Source organism: Manis javanica, chromosome 3 (genome assembly GCF_040802235.1).
Source record: "Manis javanica isolate MJ-LG chromosome 3, MJ_LKY, whole genome shotgun sequence".
Classification (NCBI taxonomy): Eukaryota; Metazoa; Chordata; class Mammalia; order Pholidota; family Manidae; genus Manis; species Manis javanica.
The window spans coordinates 122,404,529-122,425,056 of NC_133158.1; the positions used below are offsets into that span (position 1 = coordinate 122,404,529).

Below are 20,528 nucleotides of genomic sequence, written 5' to 3' on the forward strand. Positions count from 1 at the left end.
ACCCTACAGCTTCTTGACTCCTTTCTCCCCTCCTAACGAAGAAGGCACCCCACCATGTTCACTTCATGGGTACAATCCTCCAGGGAAGACATTTCCCAAACCCTTAATCATGGACAGGGGCAGAGGCAAGAGGGGTGCCAGATTACAAGGAACATGCTGTAAAGTGCCAGCTCTGGAAAGAAGGCTGCCCACCTATCCATACCCCTTCTCCAGAAGGAGCAGGCCATAAAACAGGGAGGCAGTGAGCTTAATTGAATTCATGTTTAATAATTACAGGCACCGTGCCCCCCCCTTCCCCCTGCCCAGGCAGCAGCAGGGGTGGTACAGGGGCTGGGGCATATGCCCCCAGCAGCGAGGACGGCAGTCCCAAGAGTGATTTTCAGAAAATAAAAAAGGACCCCAGGGGCAGGCGGTGGTGGCCCCCCCCCAAGACACACCAAATTTCAAGACTTTATATATAATATATCTCTGTGCCCCAGGGGGAGGAGAGGGACACCTGGCAGCATCCTGGAGGGGGGCCCCAGGCAGCCCCAAGCCATCCTGCCTCATCAGCCACTTTATTAGCTCAGACACATCGCACTACAGGCACCCACTGCCACCGCCACTGCTGCCGCCCCCCGGCCCCCACCCCCACTGCAGTCCAGGCGGCTGGCTGGGCCATCCAAGTGTCCATGGGGCTCCAAGTGCCTCAGTTGTGATCAGACTCCTCCTCCTCCGCTTCACGAAGCCACTTGAAGAAGGCTGTCACAGATTTAAGGGCCACACCCTTGCCCTGCTGCTCAGCTGGGTCCTTGCTACTCTCCCAACTGTAGAAGGCATCCTCCTTTACCACGTCCTCATCGTACAGAGTATCAAAGAACATCCGAAGCAGGTCTGCAAACCAACAGTACAGCAGTTAGAGGTGTACTGCCTATAGCCACCCCATCCCACCCCAAAGAACCCCTCCCAAACTTCACTGTTAAAACAAGCCCCTGACCCACCATCTTGACATTTGTGTCTGATTGTGATTACAGACTGACTACGTGTCGCTGATAAGACATTAATCCCATGATCCAAGAGAATGGTGCACAAGAATGAATTACTGGGCCAAACCTTACAAACCCAACCAGCCTCAGCGGCTTCAAACTTCTCCACTTGTGATATATATGAAGAAAACTAGATGCATAATTGGTACTCCTGCATTTGGGAATCGCAAGTGTCCCAGATATATCACTCACAAAAGCATATAACCTGGAACATTCACTGGCCCCCACTACAGATCCCAGCAAACTGTTCCCAATTTCCTGTTACTTTCCACACACCTCGTGAATATCACACACCCTTTCTGGCCTTGACACTTTTATGTATGCTGTGTCCTTTGCGAGGAACATCCTTTCTCTTGTCACCTTCCTGGTGAATTCCTTTAGGCTCAACTTAAGCCCCCACACCTCTTCCCACCCCCCAGGGTACTGGTCTGCCTTCCCAAGCACTTGTTCTAAAATCCCTGAACAGTTATTACCTTCCCTACTCTGCACTGCCTGTCTTTCCAAAGCATACTTTACATTCCTAAAAGCAGAGAGATGCTGAGTAGTGAATATATTTATTCTGAATAAAGAAGTGAATAAAAAGCAAGGACTGAGAGTCCAGGGCTGGGTAAACAATTGACCATGCCACCTATAAGAAGGCTGTTCCTCACAGTGTAGCACAGAGAAGGGACATAGTGGATCTCTGGCATCTTGCTGCACTGATGGGCAGTGAGTACATTGGGGTATGGGTGGGGACTTGATAATATGGGTAAATGTAGTAACCACATTTTTTCATGTGAAACCTTCATAAGAGTATATATCAATTATACCTTAATAAAAAATTTTTTAAAAAAAGAAGGCTGTTCCTCAGGGCATACACACTCTCAAAATTCACAACCACTGCCTATGGACAGTCTCCCACCTCCATCCAAGAGCAATGGCCACAGATCCTTTACCTAGAACTTGTGTTCCGAACCCCAGGTGCACACACTCTGGGGACCCTATGCCATCGATTATCCACTCTGCCCTGTATTTTCCAGCCCAAATTTCTCCCACCTGAACACAAAGGCCTCCTTTACAACCACTGTCTCTTACAGCCAAACAAAAAGGTTGTCTTTTGACAGGTTAACTCAATTCTGAGATTTTTGTCTACAATTGCTCTTATCCTTTCTTCCTGTCTCTATTGAGTATTAGTTCTTTCCAATCCAGCTGTGCCCCCTGCTCCATCACATACTGTTTCTGCCAGAGTGGACTCCATGTTTTTACATTCAGAGGTCCTGAATCTTCATGTCTGCTCCTTTGAAACTCTCAAGCAGCATCTAGCATCGCTGACACTTCCCTCTCCTAAAATTACTCCATCCTTTGTTCATAGGGCCATCCTCCTTTAGTCCCTACTTGTTTACAGGTCCCTCCCCCTTAAGGATTCTATCCTAGGCCTTCATCTTTCCCCCTTGGGCAACCCCAAAGCCTCTTTTGACTTGCACATGTATTGCCTGGTGCCAACAACTCACCTGTCAGCCTCCAGCTCTGACTAAATCCTCCTAATGAATTCCGATATTCAGCTGTCTACCTGACATCTCTGATAACCCCCACCAAGGGACCACAACTCAGTATGACCAACCTCAACTTGATCCAGTGTTCCCCACCCCCAAGTAAATGCCACCACACTATTACCTATTAAAACCATCCTGGGAATCAATGCCTTTTATGGCACCCTACCCAGGCCATTCTATGTCTTAAGCCCATCTATGCTTGCCTCTCCCATTTCCACTGCCACCAGTGAGGCTGAGCTACTGCCAATGTGCACATGATCTCCTGCATGTCTTAAGCGCACCTATGCCTCTCCCATCTCCACTGCCACCAGTGAGGCTGAGCTACTACCAACATACACATCATCTCCTGCGTCTGCCCCATTCACACTCACCCACTCCAACCCACTCTTCTCACTAATGGCCATGATGATCTAAAATATAAAATAGGATTCCTTGCTTAAAATCCCATAGAGGCCTTTTTCTATCCTTAGCCTACAGCCTAAAACTTGTCCCATACTTACACAGCTGGGTTGACATGGCCCATGTCCATCTCTCCAGCCCTACCTTGCCTCACATACAACTGGTGCTGGGCTCCCCCACACTAGTCTTCCTTCCATAGTTTTACACCTTGTATCAAGTTCTCTCTACCCCAGAGCCTTCCTTTACATACAGAATTCCTTCACCTTCCTTTACATACAGAGTTCCTTCATGTCAAGCCACCCCGTCCCATTTGTCAACTCCGACTCATCATCCCTCAGATTAGGTGTACTCCCCCAGAGAGCACCCTGCAGGACCCATTTTCCAACACTCATCACTCTGCTATTGACTCCATCCAACACAGGACTATGCTTGACTTAATCACTGCTAGTATCCCAGTGCCCTGGCACACACCTCTGCAGAGGGCGTAACTCAGTCATGTTCATGTAAGCTTCAGTCTCCCAATATGGCAAAAGGAATGACACCATTTACCCTAAACAACAGCAGTGAGAATTCAGACAGACGGGGAAGAAAAGCCCCTAAGCCCTATGGCAGGCAGGAGGAGCACTCGATAGTTGGAAAACATCACCATTTATCACCTCTGCACTCCTGGCTTCTATCAGCTGGCTAGGCTAGGACCAAAATAGGTAGTCACTTAACCTTTAAGGCTGACTCTAACTTCTTCCATTTGTAAGCAAGGAAAAAAATGTTAGGGGATAAGGAATCAACCAACAGGGCATTGTTCTGTCCAATAACCAACCACCTTTCTTGGGTTGAGCCCCTTTCCATGACTGCCCCCTGCTATCTGGCAATTTCTCCTCCCCACTCCCATCCCCATGGCCTGGCTCTTACTGGCGGGCTGTTCTAAAGTCACTACAAGGGCCTGGAGGGCATAGAGCGCCTGCAGTTCCTTCTGCTCATCACATAGGTATTTCTGAAGCAGTTTCGCTCGTGCTTTCAGCACTGCAACATCCACTCGGCGGGGAGTCTCAACTACAGGAGGAAGACAGAGGTAAGTGAGTAATGGGCCCTCAGCCTGGTTCAGAGCGAGAGGCAAAGACCAAACCTCCCTCCCTCCCTCCATTTATCTGCTGGGCCCACCCTTGCCCTGCCATCTCCCTGGGTCCTCTTACAAATAATCGCAGAATAGCAGACAGTTGTCATGAGGGCTCGAACTAATGTGTTGGATGCTATCTGCTGCTCACTCAGGTTGGCCTATGCAGGAGAAAAGATAAACAAATGGCCCTAAGTTCTGAATTGTACACCAAGCACTACCTCTCCTTTATCCCTCTCTTCCAACATCTAGGAGAAACACACCTCTATCCAGTCAAACAACCGCTGGTTACTGCTGCCCTCTTTCAGCAGCTTCTCCAGCTGCTTGCTCAGCTCCTCAGGGGAGAGCAGCCTCTGGCCAGGGACTTCTAACTCCTCTCCCAAGGTATACTCCACCTTCTGCAAACGACAAGACCCATATCCAGGTGGTAAGTGCACCCTGTGAGTGAAATGAGGAAAGAGAAGGAAGACTGGCTAGTCCCAAATGCTAGAATTAACCTAACTCCAGCTGCAAACCTGCTCAGCGACGAATGCACTGATGTCCTGGCCTTCAGGTAGAAATTCCTTCCAGCTGAGTCCAGCCTCTCGCCACAGTGTCCCCACTTTTTTGGGACCCTGGAAAACACAAAACCAACTCAGCCACCCTCTGTCCAAAAATCTAACAGTTCCATAAATGTTGTCCAACAAATATTTGCTGGACAACCACTAGATGTCTGCTAAGGGCTCAGGATGCTACAGAGGCACCAAAAGGCAGTCTCTCTATGCCTAGAGAATAGTTCTTGGTGTAGACATCAGTCACATGACCACCCAAAGACAAAAACTCATCTACCACAGTCGATGAGACAGGGTCAGGGGACAGAGGGAGCTAAGAGTTTCTGGGAGAGATGTCATGTAGCTGTCACAGGATTCTCAAAGAATTACTAGACCAAAAAAGGAAAATAACCTAATCCAAAGAGCTTACCCTAGCCTTCCACACTCATCTCCCTTTTTTTTCCTAAAAGAGCTTAGTTTTTCATTATTCCAAATAACGAATGCTTATGCAAGGACAACTTCTAACAAGTATACCTTTTTGGTTCCCAAGTCCAAAACATTTTAGAAGTAGATATATTTCCCACTCCTAATGCAAACAGAAATCCTAACATAAACAATCTATAAGCCCATTCTCTGAAACAGGCCAAGAGATTGTGAAAGCATCACTTTCGTAACAGATTTTCAGAATGATGACATTACCCCTCAGCAAGATTTTAAAGACGCCCAATTTTTAACATCACTAAAATTGAGTTGTCTCACAGTTGATATGCTGAATTTAACAAATTGTTCATTTAGATCTTTTCTTTCCTAGACATGTATAAATATGTCCTATAATCTATGGTACATTAGATTCAATGAAATACATAAGTAGTTCAATATTCTATTTCTTGTCTTTTTTTTTTTAAGCAGAAATTACCCTGGTACGTATTTCTACTTCAAAGGCTTAATATGACAGAGAACAATTACTTTCAATTTAAAGTCTTATCCCTCCAGGTTCCAGATAGCTCTTTTGAAATCACATTTTCCAACTTCTCACTACCACTAAGTACCACCCCCAACTTGCCTTTCCCATCTTTCCCCCTTTACACTTACTGGTCCCCAATTAACTTCTATAAAGCAGCTTCGGCATCCTCCAGAAAGCTTTCTGTCATGAACATCACTAAACACACCCTGCAACCTCAAAACACTTAAGACACTCCATTTCAACTATTTTGTTTCACACATTACTTCACACTGTTTTTACTAAACTGTCATTTCCCACTTTTTCCTCTTCCAATCTGCTTGTGTTTTATTCACTATTGTATTCCCAGTGCCTAGTATGTGGTGAAATGTTCTTAAAACATGCTAGTTGAATCAATCAAGGGCCTATTCTCTCTCCTTAGATTCCCATTCTCTTCCAGCCGTGGTCAGAACTCATGGCAAGAACTGGTGTGAGGGAAAGTGTCAGCCTTGACTTTTTCTCTCCCAGATACTACCATCATCGACTCCAGCCTACCCAATGATCACAAGGCTTCAGGGTCACTACAGCAGCCAAAACCACATAGTGCCAAGTCCTGAACACATTACCCCAAAAGGCTCTCACTCACCATACTTTTGCATAGGAGCCCCAGGATCTCTAGCAATAGAGAAGCAGCTTTGCCCAGGGGTCTCAGAGGTTTTGTAATCTCTCTGCAAGAAAAGTCCAATGTTGATAGCCAGCCTCCAAAGCCTTCTCAACACGCTATTCTATCCCTCCTTAGATCCAGGTGTTGATCCAGTCACACATACATCTCCACCACCACCATCACTTTCTTCCTGCCTTTGCCTCCCTTGAATTACACCAAAGGGAACTTACCTGAACAGCTCTCCCATGGACACCCCACCGTCCTGCAGAATGGGCATTACCAGTTCTGCTAGGTAAAGCCACACGTGGGGGATGTCAATTTCCATGTCTTCAGCCAACTCTAGAATTTCAAACAGACTACAAAAAGAATTCAAAGTCAGCACTCTAGAAAGAGAAGCCAGGCTCCCACCTTCCTTCTGGGGCAACAAGGCATGGCTGAAAATTCAACCATGGAGCACCTCAGGAACACTACCTAAACATGGGGCAAATATCTCAAGCTAAAATCAACCCCTTTGTCATTAAACAGTTCACCCCCCATCCCCGCCAAAAGTAGAGTTGACCAGAGGGTTAAAGAGCCTATACTCTTATCCAAGGCTCCACAGGTCCTACAAAGGAGGGAAATTTGTGGGTACACAAAAGTGGGACGCCCACAAAAAGTGGTCATACCCTTGGTAGTACTGAGCAGTGGAGAGGTGCCCAGCACAGAGCAGTTGGTGCAGCAGCCGCCCCATATGCTCACGAGCAATGGTGCTGCGCTCCAGCGTGGACTCAATGCCATGCCGCACAAAGATGAAGAGCAGAGAGGGTGAGGCCAGCTCCTGCACACACTGCACTGCCTCCTGCAGGGGGCAAAGGGTATGGCAGGGACAGAGCAGTCACCACACGGCCCAGACCTTACACTCCATGCCTGTCAGCATGGGCCTACACTATTGCTCAGACTCCATCCACTGCCTACCTTCATGTCATTGAGATGGAGGTATTCCTCAATGATGGCCTTGGATTTCTTCTCCAGCTCCTCCTCAGAGAGCACAGCCTTTGGGGGACTCGCTGGGGGCAGGGCAGCTTCTCGCTTCACTGAGGTAGGGATCACGGGAGGGCGTACACATCAGATATTCTTTAGTTCCAATCTTCCCAGCTTAACAGGTTCTAGAGCTCTGAAGACTCTTGACTGGGAAATGGCTAGTCCCACATCCACCCACCCCCTATCCTTCCCTTCCCCTCAGCCCCTTACCAGCATCCCGCCCACGATCCCTATCTTCTGAGAGGCTGGCTGCCTTGCGCAGTCCCTCAGACTGCGAAGGTCGCTCTCTACTCCGCTCCTCCACTTCCTTGCTGAAGCTCCGCTTTGTGGCAGGTGTCCGTGCACGATCAAGCCGGTCCCCTCGGTCACCTCCCCGTTCACTCCGCTCTAGACGGTCTCCCCGGTCCCCAGCTTTCTCACCTCGTTCCCGGCTCAAACTACTCCTGGAAAAAAGACAGGCATGTTACCCCTCACCCGTACTGCTCAGGTGCTGTCTCACATAACTCCAACACAGTGCACAACTGCTGCCTTGTTGCTGGCATCAGGAACATGCCCTAATCTCAGCCTGGGGCTCTGAGCATTATACGTGTTAAGAATTACTATAGCAACTACCAAAACCCAATCACAGTATTCTCAATGCGAAGAACAAAGACACTGAGGAAACCTCACCTCTGTACCACACGTCTGTTATCTGTGCTTTCTGTAGGTACTGCTTGTTGAAGGGCAGAGAAGCGATTCAATGTACTAGTAGCTGGACGGGCAGCTTCTGATGCTGGGGAGGCAGAAAACCCAGATTAAAATCTCTTTCTTACACCCTATCTTCCTACTTGCCTGTTTCAAACCCTTGGTCCTACTCCCAACACTAAAGTAGTTCATTTCAGTCTGTAGTCCCAAGTACACACTCCTGGTTTTACCTAACAACCCTGAACTGAAAGCCTCCTGTATAGAAGTGAGGCTCTGCCCTCAAAAGAGCTGATTAACGAAGAGCCATCCAGCTCTTTACAGTGGCTTCCATACCTGAGTCGGAGGGCTTAGCTCCTGAGCCTCCACTGCTGCCCTTGCCCCAGCTCAATCGCCCTCCAGGTGCAAAGAGCTGGTTGTTAGAATCAATGGAGCCAGGCTGAGGAAGGAAAGGGAGTGGAGAGTCATGGGTCTCTCAGAAGATAGGGATCGTGGGCGGGATGCTGGTAAGGGGCTGAGGGTCTCATCTGTCCAAAGCCCCCAACCAGGCACCACCACACACAGCCACATAGTATAGCAAATGGCCTAGACCAGGTGCCTGGCAAACTTTTCCTGTGAAGGGCCAGGTAGCAACTATTTTAGGCTTTGCAGACCACACAGTTTCTGTTTCTGTATCAACTACTCAATTCTGGGCTATAGCATGAAAGCAGTCACAGACAATAAAGGGGAATGAGAGTGGTTGTGTTCCAGTAAAACCATGGACACTCAAATTTAAAGTAATTTCACATCACATACTACCATTTGCTTCTCTATTTTACAACTACCACGATATGTAAAAACCCTTCTTAGCTTGTGAATGTACAGAGCAGGGAACGGGTTGGATTTGGTATGCACGTTGGTTTGCTGACCATGGCCCAGACCAACGTGAACACACTCCCTAGAGCCAACAATCCCATCTCTAGCAATCTAACCAGTTAGTCTAAGAGAAAAACTTCAGCTGTCAACTTCCCAACCTCAGGTGAGAGACTAAGATCCAAACCTGTTCTTAATGTCTGCTTGATCCCTCCTTACCCTCCCATCAGCACCACCAACACCTCCAACAAACACACCCCTACCTTTGTGATCTTAGTGAGTCGTGAAGTGTCAATAGGGCGGCTGCCCTTGCTGATGGGAACTGTGTTCCAGCCACCATCATCCACAAGTGGAAGGCCACGACCTGGGATAAAGAGGAGAGCGTACTGCAATAATGAGTTACAGCTTAGTGGCCCTGTCCCCTTGGGCCACCCCCAGGTCCCCTTCCTCAGATCCTCAGTTCCATCATGCGGTCTCAGTGGCCCAGACACGTGGCACTAACAAGAAGTCATCAGTGGAAAGCAGAACCCCTCACACTGCTCTCTCCCCAGCCCTAGCCTCAAACTCACTGATAGGGGGGCCTGGAGGGCCACCCCGGCGCTTGTCACTGCCCTTGGCCATTAGCTGCTGCACTTTTACATGCTCCCAATGCTCCTCCATCTCAGCCTCCTTGTGGATCTGGTCAATGGTCTTGGGACCCTGGTCCCCTCGGCGTGGTACCCAATTGCTCTGTGGGGACAGAAGACCCAGCACAAGATTACATTGAGGGCCAGACAAAGCAGTTTTGGGAACTGGGAGCTAGGGGATAGGAGACAGCAGACTAGCAGCGTGGAGAGGACACATACCCGTCGCAGGTCCAGCACATCCTGCAGCATAAAGCGGATTCTGGATGAAGTCTTCTTTTCCTTAATGATTTTTTCCATCTGGTTGAAATACTGATCCATTCGGGGCTAGAGAGGGGAAAAGGGATCAGGTCAGGAGCTTACAACACCTCAGCTCCAGTTGTAGGCCCTGCCCCTCCTCAGGCCCTCAGTGCCATTCTGAGGCTCAGACCAGACACGACAGACCAGACACGACAGCCCAATCCAAGAAAACATGACATGTTGGTGGATGGCAAGCCCCACACACTACAGCCTGTCCCATTCCACATACCAGGATCCCTACCTTGGCTTTTTCAAAATCCAGGTCTTTGCCAATGGTGGTAAGCAGACGGCAAAGGCATTCGAGCGACTCCTCATCGTGGTTCTTCAGTAGTTTAACCACGCAATCATGCATTATTGCTTCTGTTAACATCTTCAGCTTAAACAGCTCCCCAATAAACTTGATATTCCCTAAAGAGCGCCGCCGAGCTATGTCTCGAGCCTCTTCCAGCTCTTCCTTCAGGCGTCCCCGTTCCTCTGCCTGCCAGTCATGGGACAGGATCACATCAAAAAGATGCCCAGCCACCTGGCTAAAATCCTTCTCTCTACCATCTGGATTTTGAAACCCAGCAGCAAATACTCATGTCCTATTGACAGAGAAACCCCCCAGACCACCACTATCCCTATCCTCTCTTCTCCCAACCAATTCTACAAATGAGTGGACAGTGGAGTTGAATTTCTCTCACCGTAGCAGCTTCATCCATCTCTTTCTGCTTCTTCTCAAAAACCTCATCATCATCTTTGTCTTTTTCAAACTCCTTCTGACATCGATTCAACAGCAGTTTTCGGAAGTTCACAGTCACCGTTGGCTTTTCTGTAGTGGGCACTTTCAGCTATATGTCAAAGAGAATGCCTCATTCAGATTATTCCAGGACAGGGAAGGCTCTCCAAGAATCTAACTACCTAACCCAGGAAGACCTCTGGCTCCAACTCTGCCTCCTTCTGACTGCCATCAACAGCACAGGCCAGAGGAGAACTAAGAAGCTGGACTCAAGGGATCTTGGGACAGAAGCAGGAAGCTAGATGACAATGTTTAGGAAACAGTGGAAACTAACCGCCATGAGGCAGCGGCACATGTTGGCATAGGCCACAGAGAAGTTTGGCTCTGAAATGGCCTTCTCGAATATGAGGTCAATGACCCCTTTGAGGCGTTCCTCGGTGTCGATGGCCAGCTGTGTCACCTGCTTCATCAGCTGCTGGAACATCTGGGGTGTCAGCTTATTCAGGATGGAGCGCACCCTGCGGAACAGGTCCTGGAGGGAGAAAGGACAGAAGACACAGCATCAGTGAGTTTCCCAGGAGAGAGGCCACTGGGAGGGATAATTGAAGGTAGTGGTGATTTTGGTAGATGCTGCGAGTAGAATGGACAGAAGCAGAGGGCAGACCTTGCAGAAGTGGGACAGAGAGCCAAAGCTGGACTTGCCAGTACCTGGGTTTTGCTGCCATCAGCATCCTCTTCCCCTCGGTCCTTATCAGCTGCTGTCCGCTTGCTGCTCGGTTTCCAGGCTTTCTCTGCTTTATTCAGCTTTATATCTTCAGTCATTAACACTGTGGCAATGATCTTCCGTGGTTCCTTTCGGGAGCCCTGCTGAGAGCGCCGGGGTCCCAGACCAGCCTGCTAAGCAAGGGATTAGGACAAGTCAAGATACAGTAGAACCAACACAACCTGCGGCACTGCTACCACACATCTCCAGGGCAGACTTCTCCCAACCCCGCCCCCTTGCTCATCTGCCCCTCTGGCCAGTCCCACTCACCGGCCCTCGGGGAAGCTCCCCACCTGGCCCACCCCTTGGGGGCCCACGGTTGCTCAGGGCTGGTCGACCAAGGTTGGCAAAGGAAGGAGTGAAGTCTGGGCCACAATTTATGCCTTGCAGTCTAGTGGGATCCAGTGGCCGCAGTGGTGTTTTATTGGCCTGCAAAGAGGACAGGGAAGGTATCAGAAACAAGCTAGGGCTCTCAACAACTCCTTCAGAACCTCAGGTTCCTCCTCTGCCAGCCAGCCAGCCAGCCAGCCCAAATTTACCTTCCTCCTCAGGCCTACCTACCTTATCCAAAACTACATCACTGATATGGGGCAATCCCTCCGGCTTCTGCATACTCGCAAAGATGAACTGAAAGCCAAGCAGGAACTCACGGTCGTAACGCTTCTTCTCCTCAAGGTTTAGAGGCTTCCACTGATCTGTGAGAAAGACAGGATCAACCAATCATACTGTTGTCTCCTGGGGCCCTGACACCACCACCCAGTCATTCTCAACCATTCCTTCAGCATACCTGACTTATATTCGTATTTCTGTTCTCCAGGCTGGATGTTCTCAGCATTGTGAATTTTATCTTCCTTTGAGTCCCAGGTCTCATCTGCCTCCTCAGTCCTTGGGGGCACACTGCTGCCCTCAGGCTCTGGACCAGGATTGTTGCCTACAGGAGGCTGATTTTCCACCTCTGATATTCCCGGGTTCACCTATAAGCACAGGACATTCCCTAGTGGTTGCAGCATAGTCACCGTTTCACACCCAAACTCTGCCCTCTCTTCTCTGCTCCCTTACCTCCTTGAAGGCATCTAGGAGGTCTCCTACAGCCTCCTTCTTATTAAGATCCTTAATTTTCCGTCTCCTCTTTGGCACAGATACTGCCACTATTTAGGAAAAAAGAAGGAAATAACTCTTTAGGAAATAACTTGAGTTCCTAAGCCCTAGGGAAATAAAAAGCAGCCACTGAACACTATTTCTTTCCATCAGACCCTCCCTAGCTCAGAGGTTCCATCACAGGGCTTCTATGACCCAGACAGCAGCACAAACAGGAGATCATTAGTGAAAAGAAAACACACCCTCTAGCCCCACCTTACCCTGGGTGGCTGCTGCCGCCTCCAAATTCTGGGAGAGAATGGCTGGGACAGGGGTACTGTCTGGGGGAAGCAGTTCCTCTCCTCCCTTCTCCACCTCAGTTTCTCCTGCCTCTCCTTCTTCTTCCTCTTCTTCCTCTTCCTCCATTTCCTCCTCTGGAGCAGGGCAAGTCGCTAGAGGAACCACAGCTGGAATAGCTGAGGGGATGGTCTGGGGAGCCACTAACGCTGTAGCCTCGTCCTGCTCCTTTGGCTCACTGACTGGGCTTAAGTCCACAGCTGGTGGCGAAGGGGCTCCGTTGAGCAGTTCCTCCGGTTGGGCAGTTGGAGCAATGGGCATGGGGGATTCAGAGGGACAAGCAGGGGGAGGGAGAGGGGCAAGCTCTGGGCTTGATTCCACCTCTGGTTCCAGATCCTCAGATGGGACCATGCCATTAGGCTCAGGAAGAATTTCCATCTTGTGAGTTGCCAGTGGGGTGGGAGCCTGGAGAAGACTGGAAGAGAACTCAGACTCTGGAATTGGTTTGCTAAGTGTCACTTCTATTTCCAGAATGGGTTCAGCGAGGGGAGTGGGTTCTGGAGAGAGGCAATATGGTTCCCCAGTTTCATGAGGCATGGGAGTTGATTCTTCTACAGACATCTGTATCATTCCTGTGGTCACAGTGTCCCCAGGAATAGAGAGAACTCCAAGATTAGGCTCAGATCCTGGTTCCAAGATTGGGGGTGGTGATGGGGTCGGAGAAGGTGATGAAGGCTGGGATTCTGAAGGGCTGTGCTCTGGGCCAGGCAGCCCTGGCCGGACCCCAATGATTGCTCCCTGTGACCGATCATCTGTACAACAGGAAGGAAGATAAGTAACTGAAGGCAAGTCCTTCACTGCTGCTGTTCCTCCTCCCAGCAGGCAGATTCCCTCCACCCAATCTTCTCCCACCTAAATCTTGCCCTTCTCACCCCAAATACAATCCACCCTCAAAACCCCACTACTTGCAGTGACTGTAATGGGGTGTGTGGGGGGGGACTTGGTGAAGGAGGGGGTCTAGTAAACATAATGTTCCTCATGTAATTGTAGATAAATGATAAAAAAAAAAAAAAAACCCACTACTTGAAATCCAAGTCATTGTCTACCACCCAGCTCAAGTCACTCCACCTCCTCAGCATCTAATTGCCACACTCCTTTTCCCTGTAAAAGTCCAGCCCTACCTGCTTACTTACCTGGCCGGACAACAACAGTAACTTGGGGTGTCTCCCCATTAGCCTGAGGCTCCAGACCACTGCCCGTCTGCAGAACACAAAGAGTTACCAAGTTTGCCCTGAAGAATCCCACAGTCTTTCTTTACTAGAGCCATTTCTACTTTAGCTCTGCCTAGAAATCCAGGAAAGCAGGGAAATCCCTTAGTTAAAGGAAAACATCAAGAAACTTGGGAGTCCAGGGCAGAACAGTCATCCCAGCCAGGGCATCACTCAATGAACAGACAAGTACCTGGGGTGGGGTGGGTGTGGAGGCAGTACGGGCCCCAGACATGATCTCTTCCGTGATATCCTTCCCTCCTTGGTTTGGATCTCGAATTCGGATCTGGAGAAAGAAAGCTATGGGATGAGTGGGAAGCAGGAACCCACCTCTCCACCATGCCCCACCTAAGACTCCAGGCTGGGAAGCAGATGGGTGGGTGCTAGAAACCCCAGGAGTTCTCATGTCAACCCATCTGACTGCTTTTGTAGTCCCTGCCCTGGCCCCTACCCCTAGGAGACCCCTGACCTCACAGAATAGCCCCACACATCACAGTGCCCCTCCCTCCCTCATCCCTGCCCCACCGGCAGCTCCCCAAGCCAGCAGCTGCACATCCTGGGGCCCAGGACCCCCAATCCAGCACCCGTCCAGCTCACTTGTGGCTAGTCTGCCTGATCTCTGGGGGCAGGGCCCAGATCCAGTGGGTGGAGCCAGGGTGACTCAGCGGCTTCCCCAGCCCTGGCACCCTATTCTGGGCACCACGCCCAGGGCTTGAGGATTGAACAGAGGCGGAGGCCTCAAGAGCTTCCAGGACTGAGGGGTAGGGGGTGGAGCCACAGAAAACAAACCATTTCCAAGGCAAGCCACCAGAAATCCAAAACCAAACATAGATCTTATGGACCCCCTGAGCTCAGGTCTCTCAGGAATTTCCCCACTAGTCACTTCACATGCATGACTTCTACACTGAAGTCTTAGTAGCTGACAAAGAAACAGCACTTTACAGATCCCCATTCTCTGCTCACTCAAAACTGAAGATCCTCAACTCCCTGTTCCCTGACCCACAATGCACCTGACCTTGATTCTCCCTTTCCCAGATGTCTCAGAGCCCCTTGCTACTTACCGTCTTCCGCTCCCTCTTGGGGGCAATCTGGGGTGGCTGGTTCATCAAAACTGGGGTAGGGGCCACACCTGTGGGAAACTGCTGTACACTCTGGGCTGGGTAGTAGGCGCCAGCTTTGGGGTGGCGGGAGGCACAGAAAGGAAAAATGATGGCAGCGTCAGGGCCCAACCATGTACAAATGCCTTCCTGAACACCTCTCACTCCCAGAACCTCTCATCACCCACAGCCAGCCCCTTGTCCTGCCCCACCCTCCTCCCCAAGGGAATTAGGTGCCTGTCAAAGCTGGGGAACCAGTCTGAACTGCATTTACAAGAATTCCTGACACTGACACACAGACACCTTGTAGGCAAGCACTCTCCAACACACACCAGCTACCAGGATTTACATGTTTCTCTTCTACTCCATAAGTTATTTAATATGTATGATGCCCACCCCCAGCAGCTCAGACATATATGCTCTGAGGAAACAGCAACCACTTAACCTGAAACAGAACCAGGTCTTTGGCTGGGAATGAGAAAAACAGATTGCCAACCCTGTTCCACTCAACCTGGGTCCAGTTCCAGTCTCCAGCCCTTTGCTAAGAGGCAGAGAAATAAAAAGCAGTAATATGAACTAGGCCCAGGATGAGGGAAAATTAATTCCTTAAAGCAGTGGTCTCCAAAATGGAATACATTCTTTAACCTCATCCATAATCTCCACCTATTTGTTTTTGCCAAGTAACATCAGTGTTGTTTAAACAGTGCATATGTGTAATAAAAATGTACATGTATCAGAGGTACATATTCAAAACTTTTCCTGATGATCAAAAAATTTTGGAAACCACTGCCATAAAGAACAGACTAAGCCTCTCCTGGAACAGAAATGAAACACAGCTACAAAACTTCCCAATTCTATGTTACATGGGCTCCCCCCAACCATGAAGTGAAGGGATGTTTATTCAACAGGTCTCAGACTGGTGCCTGCCTTAACGTGAGAAGTACTCCAACTCTCAGCAATAAGGTAAAACCTTCTTCCCTGCCCAACACCAGTGACATATTAAGCACCAATCCCTACTACCCAACTCACCCTATCATTTCTACGCCAAGAAAGGAGCCTGGAAAAGGTCTCAGGAAATAGTAGATAAGTTCACAGTCCCTGGGACTCACTCTCACCTGACTCCCTCCCCTGCTTACCGTAGGTCCCAAACTCTGTAGGACTTGCACCTGGATAGAAGCTTGGGGCTCCAGGCTGCACAGGATACTGCTGTGTTGGGACAACATATGTGGAACGCCCCTGGTGAGGAAGGAGAGAAGCAGAAGGAAGAGATGAAAAAAGGAGTTGAGGGAGCTGTGAGTACCACATCAGACTACACAGAGAAATAAATGTAGGGCTGGGCTTGGCTAGGGTAGAAGTGCTGTCAGGAGGGACAAGCCAACTCTCGGTGATAACAGAAGAAGTCCCACCTCTGGAGAAGAGATGGCACAGAAGGTCAGGGTGGGGGATGTAGTGAGGTTTGAGGTACAAGGTTCCGTAGCTTCCAGCCCCAAGCCCCCAACCTCACCTGTCCTGGGATGTAGTAGGCCCCCTGGGAGGGTTGGTAGGAGATCTGGGAAGGGATCATCATTACTTGGGATCCAGCAGGGTAGACATGGGCAGCTGGGCCAGGGCGGGCGGGGGCTGCACTCTGCACTCGGGAGGTTGCACTGCTCGGGGGCTGGGCCCGGCTAGGGTAGAAGTGCTGTCAGGAAGGAGGAAGACAGTTGGCATTGGAAAGGGGAGGAAATAGACAGTAAAATGGCCAGTCCACATGTCTCTAGTCTGGAGAGAAGTACTGGGGGCTTTGGAGCTGGAGATCAATCCACCCAAGACCAACTTCACCAGCTGATGGTTGGTTAAGTGGCCTCTTATACTCACATGTGCCCTCCACATTCAGGTATACAGTTTGTGCACTGTTATTATTTATTCCCTCACTGCCATGCATACTCATGTCACCTTCACCAGGCTAAACCTCTACAAAGACTTCCTAACACCCAGATGCATCACGCCTAAGTGAAGCCCTTTTGGGTAACATACTCCCCATCATGCACTGCTCCACCATAAGGCACCAAGGAGCTAACTGTTAACATGCAACAGTCTCTCAATTCTCAGATAGGCACTCTTCAAGATTTACCCCATGACATGCATCGATCAGCCTCAGGCTGAAAGCCTGGACAGCAAATAAGTCCCCACCCTGAAGAGCCCAGTCCCTGTCTAGCCCCTGACTAGGTGGAGGGTAAAGATGAGACCAAGACAGGGTCCAGGGTTAGCAAAGGGGTATTACCTGCAGAGACCTGAATCCTCCCTGAGAGCACATGGGGACAGGAAAGAAGAGAATTATCCCCAAGGTGATAAGGGGGGAAAATGAAGGAAGTAGGACAAGAATCCCCCACTTATGAAGAATTCAGATAACAAAGAAAGGCAAGAACCAGCTGAAGTGTTTATCTCATCACAGTCCAAAGAGAAAGCAGGGAAGGGGAATGCAGCAATGGCAACCTCACAGTAAAAGGAGGAAATAGGAGAGCAGAGGCTGGCAGCAGGGCCTAAAGCACTGCCCCCAATTCTCAAGGCACCAGGACCCCTGGTAATGCCACCCTCACGGATGACATACTCCCCAAGGGGCCAGCCACGGTAAGTAATCAACAGCACAACGTGCAGAGCCGCATGAAAGAACACAAAGCAACTGTCAGGAAATTAGGGCAAGTACAGACCCTCCAGTTTCCACCTTAGGCCCAAACGGCCTAGGCTTTCCATGGCTCCCACCCAGGCCCCTACTCCCCTCCCCACAGCCCCTCACCTGGCGGGGCTGAGAAGGCGTGTTCATTTGTGTCGCTTGAGGCGTACTGAACACCACCGGTGCTGTCTGCCCCGGGGGAAACGCTGGCTGAAGGGGGGAGACCAGAGTTCAGCAAGAGGGGAAGCCCAGGTGGGGCAGAAACCCAAGCTGGTGAAGTAAGGGGAGCAGATCTGTGGCAAAGCCTCAGCAGTCCACATACCCCCTCCTCCCCATGACAGCCCCTGGGAACAGCCCAGGGGCCCTGGTCTTAATTTGGCAGCAGGAAGCTGCACTTTGCCCTGACACAGATGGGGGTGGGAAAATCCAGAGGTTGGAACCTGTTCCTGACCTGCTGCCTGATCTTCCCCCACCCCCACCCCCACCCCAGTGTCTGCTAATTTTTCCCTAATTACCTGTGGGAGTCCAGGGGATGGGGCAGGTGGGGGGCCTGTGGGCTGTGGAGCTTTGTTCATTTCATTTGGTGCCACATCAGGGTCCCCCCAGCACCTGTTGGGAAAGAGTGGAGCTTGGAAAGGGGAAGGGACCCAAGCTTAAAGCAAATGGAGCGGGGGAGGAGTTGAAGCAAGGGCTGGGTCCCACACAGAGCCCCAGAGGCGCCCAGGCAGTGAAAGAGCAGCAAAGATCCAGCTTATGTCCCCACCAACACATCGTCAAACCCACATCACCTCCAACCACCCCCCTGATCTGCTAAAACATCCCTTCACTCACCCCCTCGGTTAAGAATAAGTCCACGGTGCGGCCTACAGGTTCTGGGCATCCGAGGGCCTGGGGTTGGGAGGTGAGGGGTATCAACCTGGCTCCGCGGGGCCCAAGACCAACCAGACCGGAAATTCCAGGTCTCGCTGGCACCAGGCTCCCGGATCACAAACGGAGCTAGCAGCTTCGGCCGTAGTGTCCCCACCCCCCACCCGGGGACACCAGGTTCCAGGGCCTGGCCTAGGGGCACACAAGGCACGCCTGCCACGGGTGGCCGCAGGGGCACCCGTGCGGGGCTAGAGGCGAGGTCTGCCACCGCCCAAGGGTGGAAGCCACGAAGGGCGGGAGTCGGGCCGTAAAAGGAGAGTCGGGCGGCGGCCGAAGAGAAGCCGGTTTCAAGCAAGTGAGGGTCGGCCTGGAGGGCGGGCGGGGCCGGGGGCTCCTCCCTGCCCGCCGCCTCCCTCCTCTGCGCCCTCCCTCCGCAGCGCCGGCCAGTGCCAAAGAACAACGTGTCACTTCCCGGCGGCCGGGCCGCAAAGGGGGGAGGGGGCGGCGGGCTAGGAGCGGCGGTGCCTGCACCCGCGGGGCCTCCTCGGGTCGGGGCGACTTGGCACTTCGCGACCGGCAAACCCCGCGCCCTCCCAGTTCGCGGAGACCGCACATCCCGGCTCCGCACTCCCCCACCCCCACCCAGCGGCCAGACCGGGCCAGGCCGGGCACACGTGGGCCGGGGATCGGGCCCTAGCGGGCCGAGGCCCGGGCTCGGGCCGCCGGGCCAGGGCGCTGGGGCGGCGGCGCAGGGTGACCGGTCCCGGCGCGGATGGCGGCGGATGCGGGGGGAGGGGATGGGGGGGCCGGGTCGGGCCCGGACATGGCGGCTTTACCTTCAGTCTCCTTCAGTCCGCGCGGCCGAGCCCCACGCAGCCGCACAGACGTAGTCCACAACCATTTCCGGCTCCCCGCACAGATCCCGCTCGGCGGCCACCGCTTCTCCGCAGGCGCAGCCGGGGCCCCCACGTGACCGGCACAGAGGGCGGAGCCGCGCTCTGCGCCGCGGAGCCCAGGAGATTTTGCCCCGCCTTGTCATGTGACAGCCACTGCCGGCCCGTGTCCCCTCCCGAACTTTGGAACTACCAGAGGTACTATTCCCTCGGCGTCTCTGTTCCGCGGTTCTTTAGTTCATTCATAGTTTGAGCAGGCACTTATTGAGTGCATATTAAGTGCTAGGTGAAGTGCTGGCTGGGGGTTGAGAGCACTGAAAGATTCAGTCCCAAGTAAATGGTACATCGTATTAAAGAACTACAGATTATGCAGCCTTTGAAAATTAGATCATTGAAAAACCTATTAAAGTGAATGTTAGGCTAAAAGTATTGAATCATTCTAACTAGGGCATTAGTCCGAGTAGATTTGACTTTGACAAAGATCAGCCACTCCCATGGAGGGACAAAAGTCAGTCATGGGAAGTTCAGAAAAATGGTGGAAGAAGTAATCCTAAAACCCCTGCCTGGCGGTCAAGAGTTTGGACACTAGAGGGACCATCCTAGAGCAAATCCACGGTCAAACAGCCTGGGTTTTAACCCAAACTCTGCTACTTACTCCCTGGTGATTACTTGCTGCCTATCCACTTATTACCTGTTAAATATGGGAAGATTTGAAACCAGACAGTCTGGCACAGAGTCTGAGCTTTTAAACCACCATGCTTTTTCTCTGTCAATGATAACATTCACTCTCTTAGTGAAGATTAAAGCAGTTAATTAATGTGAAAGGGTTTGAAACAGTACCTATGTACCTAGCAAAGGTGTTCTGTCGCCCTCTTCCTCCCTCTCCCTCTTATCTCAGAAGGTAAGAAAACATTTTCTCTGAACCAATGAGGTAATTTAATATATATAACCTATGTGATCTCATTAATCCTCATAATTTCCTACAAAATAGATCGTATTATTACTATTGTATATGAGGAACTGAAGCTCCAAAGAAAGGAAAGCAAAACAAGACACATGGAGAAGGAATCATACATAGCCAGAATGTAAATGCAGATCTAGTGTTCTCTGTGGCACTCGTTTGCATTATGTGACTTTATCATGTCTGGCTCCCTTCTCTACTCATTTTCTCTCCCTAATCAAACTAGTAAATAAAAATCAATTACTGCCTACATGCCA

The 20,528-nt window shown here is 50.8% G+C and overlaps 1 protein-coding gene and 2 non-coding genes across 10 annotated transcripts; all 3 read right to left on the bottom strand.

Annotated features, from left to right (window-relative positions):
- Nucleotides 1–247: 247 nt before the first annotated feature.
- On the bottom strand, nucleotides 248–19,406 carry EIF4G1 (eukaryotic translation initiation factor 4 gamma 1). Of its 8 annotated transcripts, none has more exons than XM_017657413.3 (34): nucleotides 19,254–19,406; nucleotides 18,382–18,438; nucleotides 18,066–18,159; nucleotides 17,674–17,760; nucleotides 17,161–17,181; nucleotides 16,402–16,578; nucleotides 16,034–16,133; nucleotides 14,862–14,974; nucleotides 13,994–14,086; nucleotides 13,726–13,792; nucleotides 12,517–13,344; nucleotides 12,218–12,306; nucleotides 11,946–12,132; nucleotides 11,720–11,853; nucleotides 11,429–11,587; nucleotides 11,104–11,289; nucleotides 10,730–10,927; nucleotides 10,361–10,507; nucleotides 9,919–10,155; nucleotides 9,600–9,704; nucleotides 9,324–9,483; nucleotides 9,018–9,118; nucleotides 8,239–8,341; nucleotides 7,891–7,993; nucleotides 7,432–7,664; nucleotides 7,156–7,274; nucleotides 6,867–7,039; nucleotides 6,432–6,557; nucleotides 6,184–6,265; nucleotides 4,583–4,681; nucleotides 4,331–4,465; nucleotides 4,147–4,228; nucleotides 3,866–4,006; nucleotides 248–873 (listed from the first exon to the last, which is right to left on the bottom strand). In XM_017657413.3, exons 3-34 carry the CDS (start codon nucleotides 18,123–18,125, stop codon nucleotides 689–691), a joined length of 4,830 nt encoding a protein of 1,609 aa, XP_017512902.1. In that variant the 5' UTR covers nucleotides 18,126–18,159; nucleotides 18,382–18,438; nucleotides 19,254–19,406; the 3' UTR covers nucleotides 248–688. The 8 variants fall into 8 exon arrangements, with proteins under 8 accessions (XP_017512902.1, XP_036880014.1, XP_017512905.1 ...); XM_037024119.2 differs by having other exon boundaries at nucleotides 11,104–11,292; XM_017657416.3 differs by lacking the exon at nucleotides 17,161–17,181.
- On the bottom strand, nucleotides 9,199–9,274 carry LOC118973518 (small nucleolar RNA SNORD66). Its single transcript, XR_005062917.1, has one exon. It is a non-coding gene; the product is annotated as a small nucleolar RNA SNORD66 (small nucleolar RNA).
- Nucleotides 12,413–12,487, bottom strand: LOC118973519 (small nucleolar RNA SNORD66). The gene has a single exon (XR_005062918.1). It is a non-coding gene; the product is annotated as a small nucleolar RNA SNORD66 (small nucleolar RNA).
- Nucleotides 19,407–20,528: the final 1,122 nt, after the last annotated feature.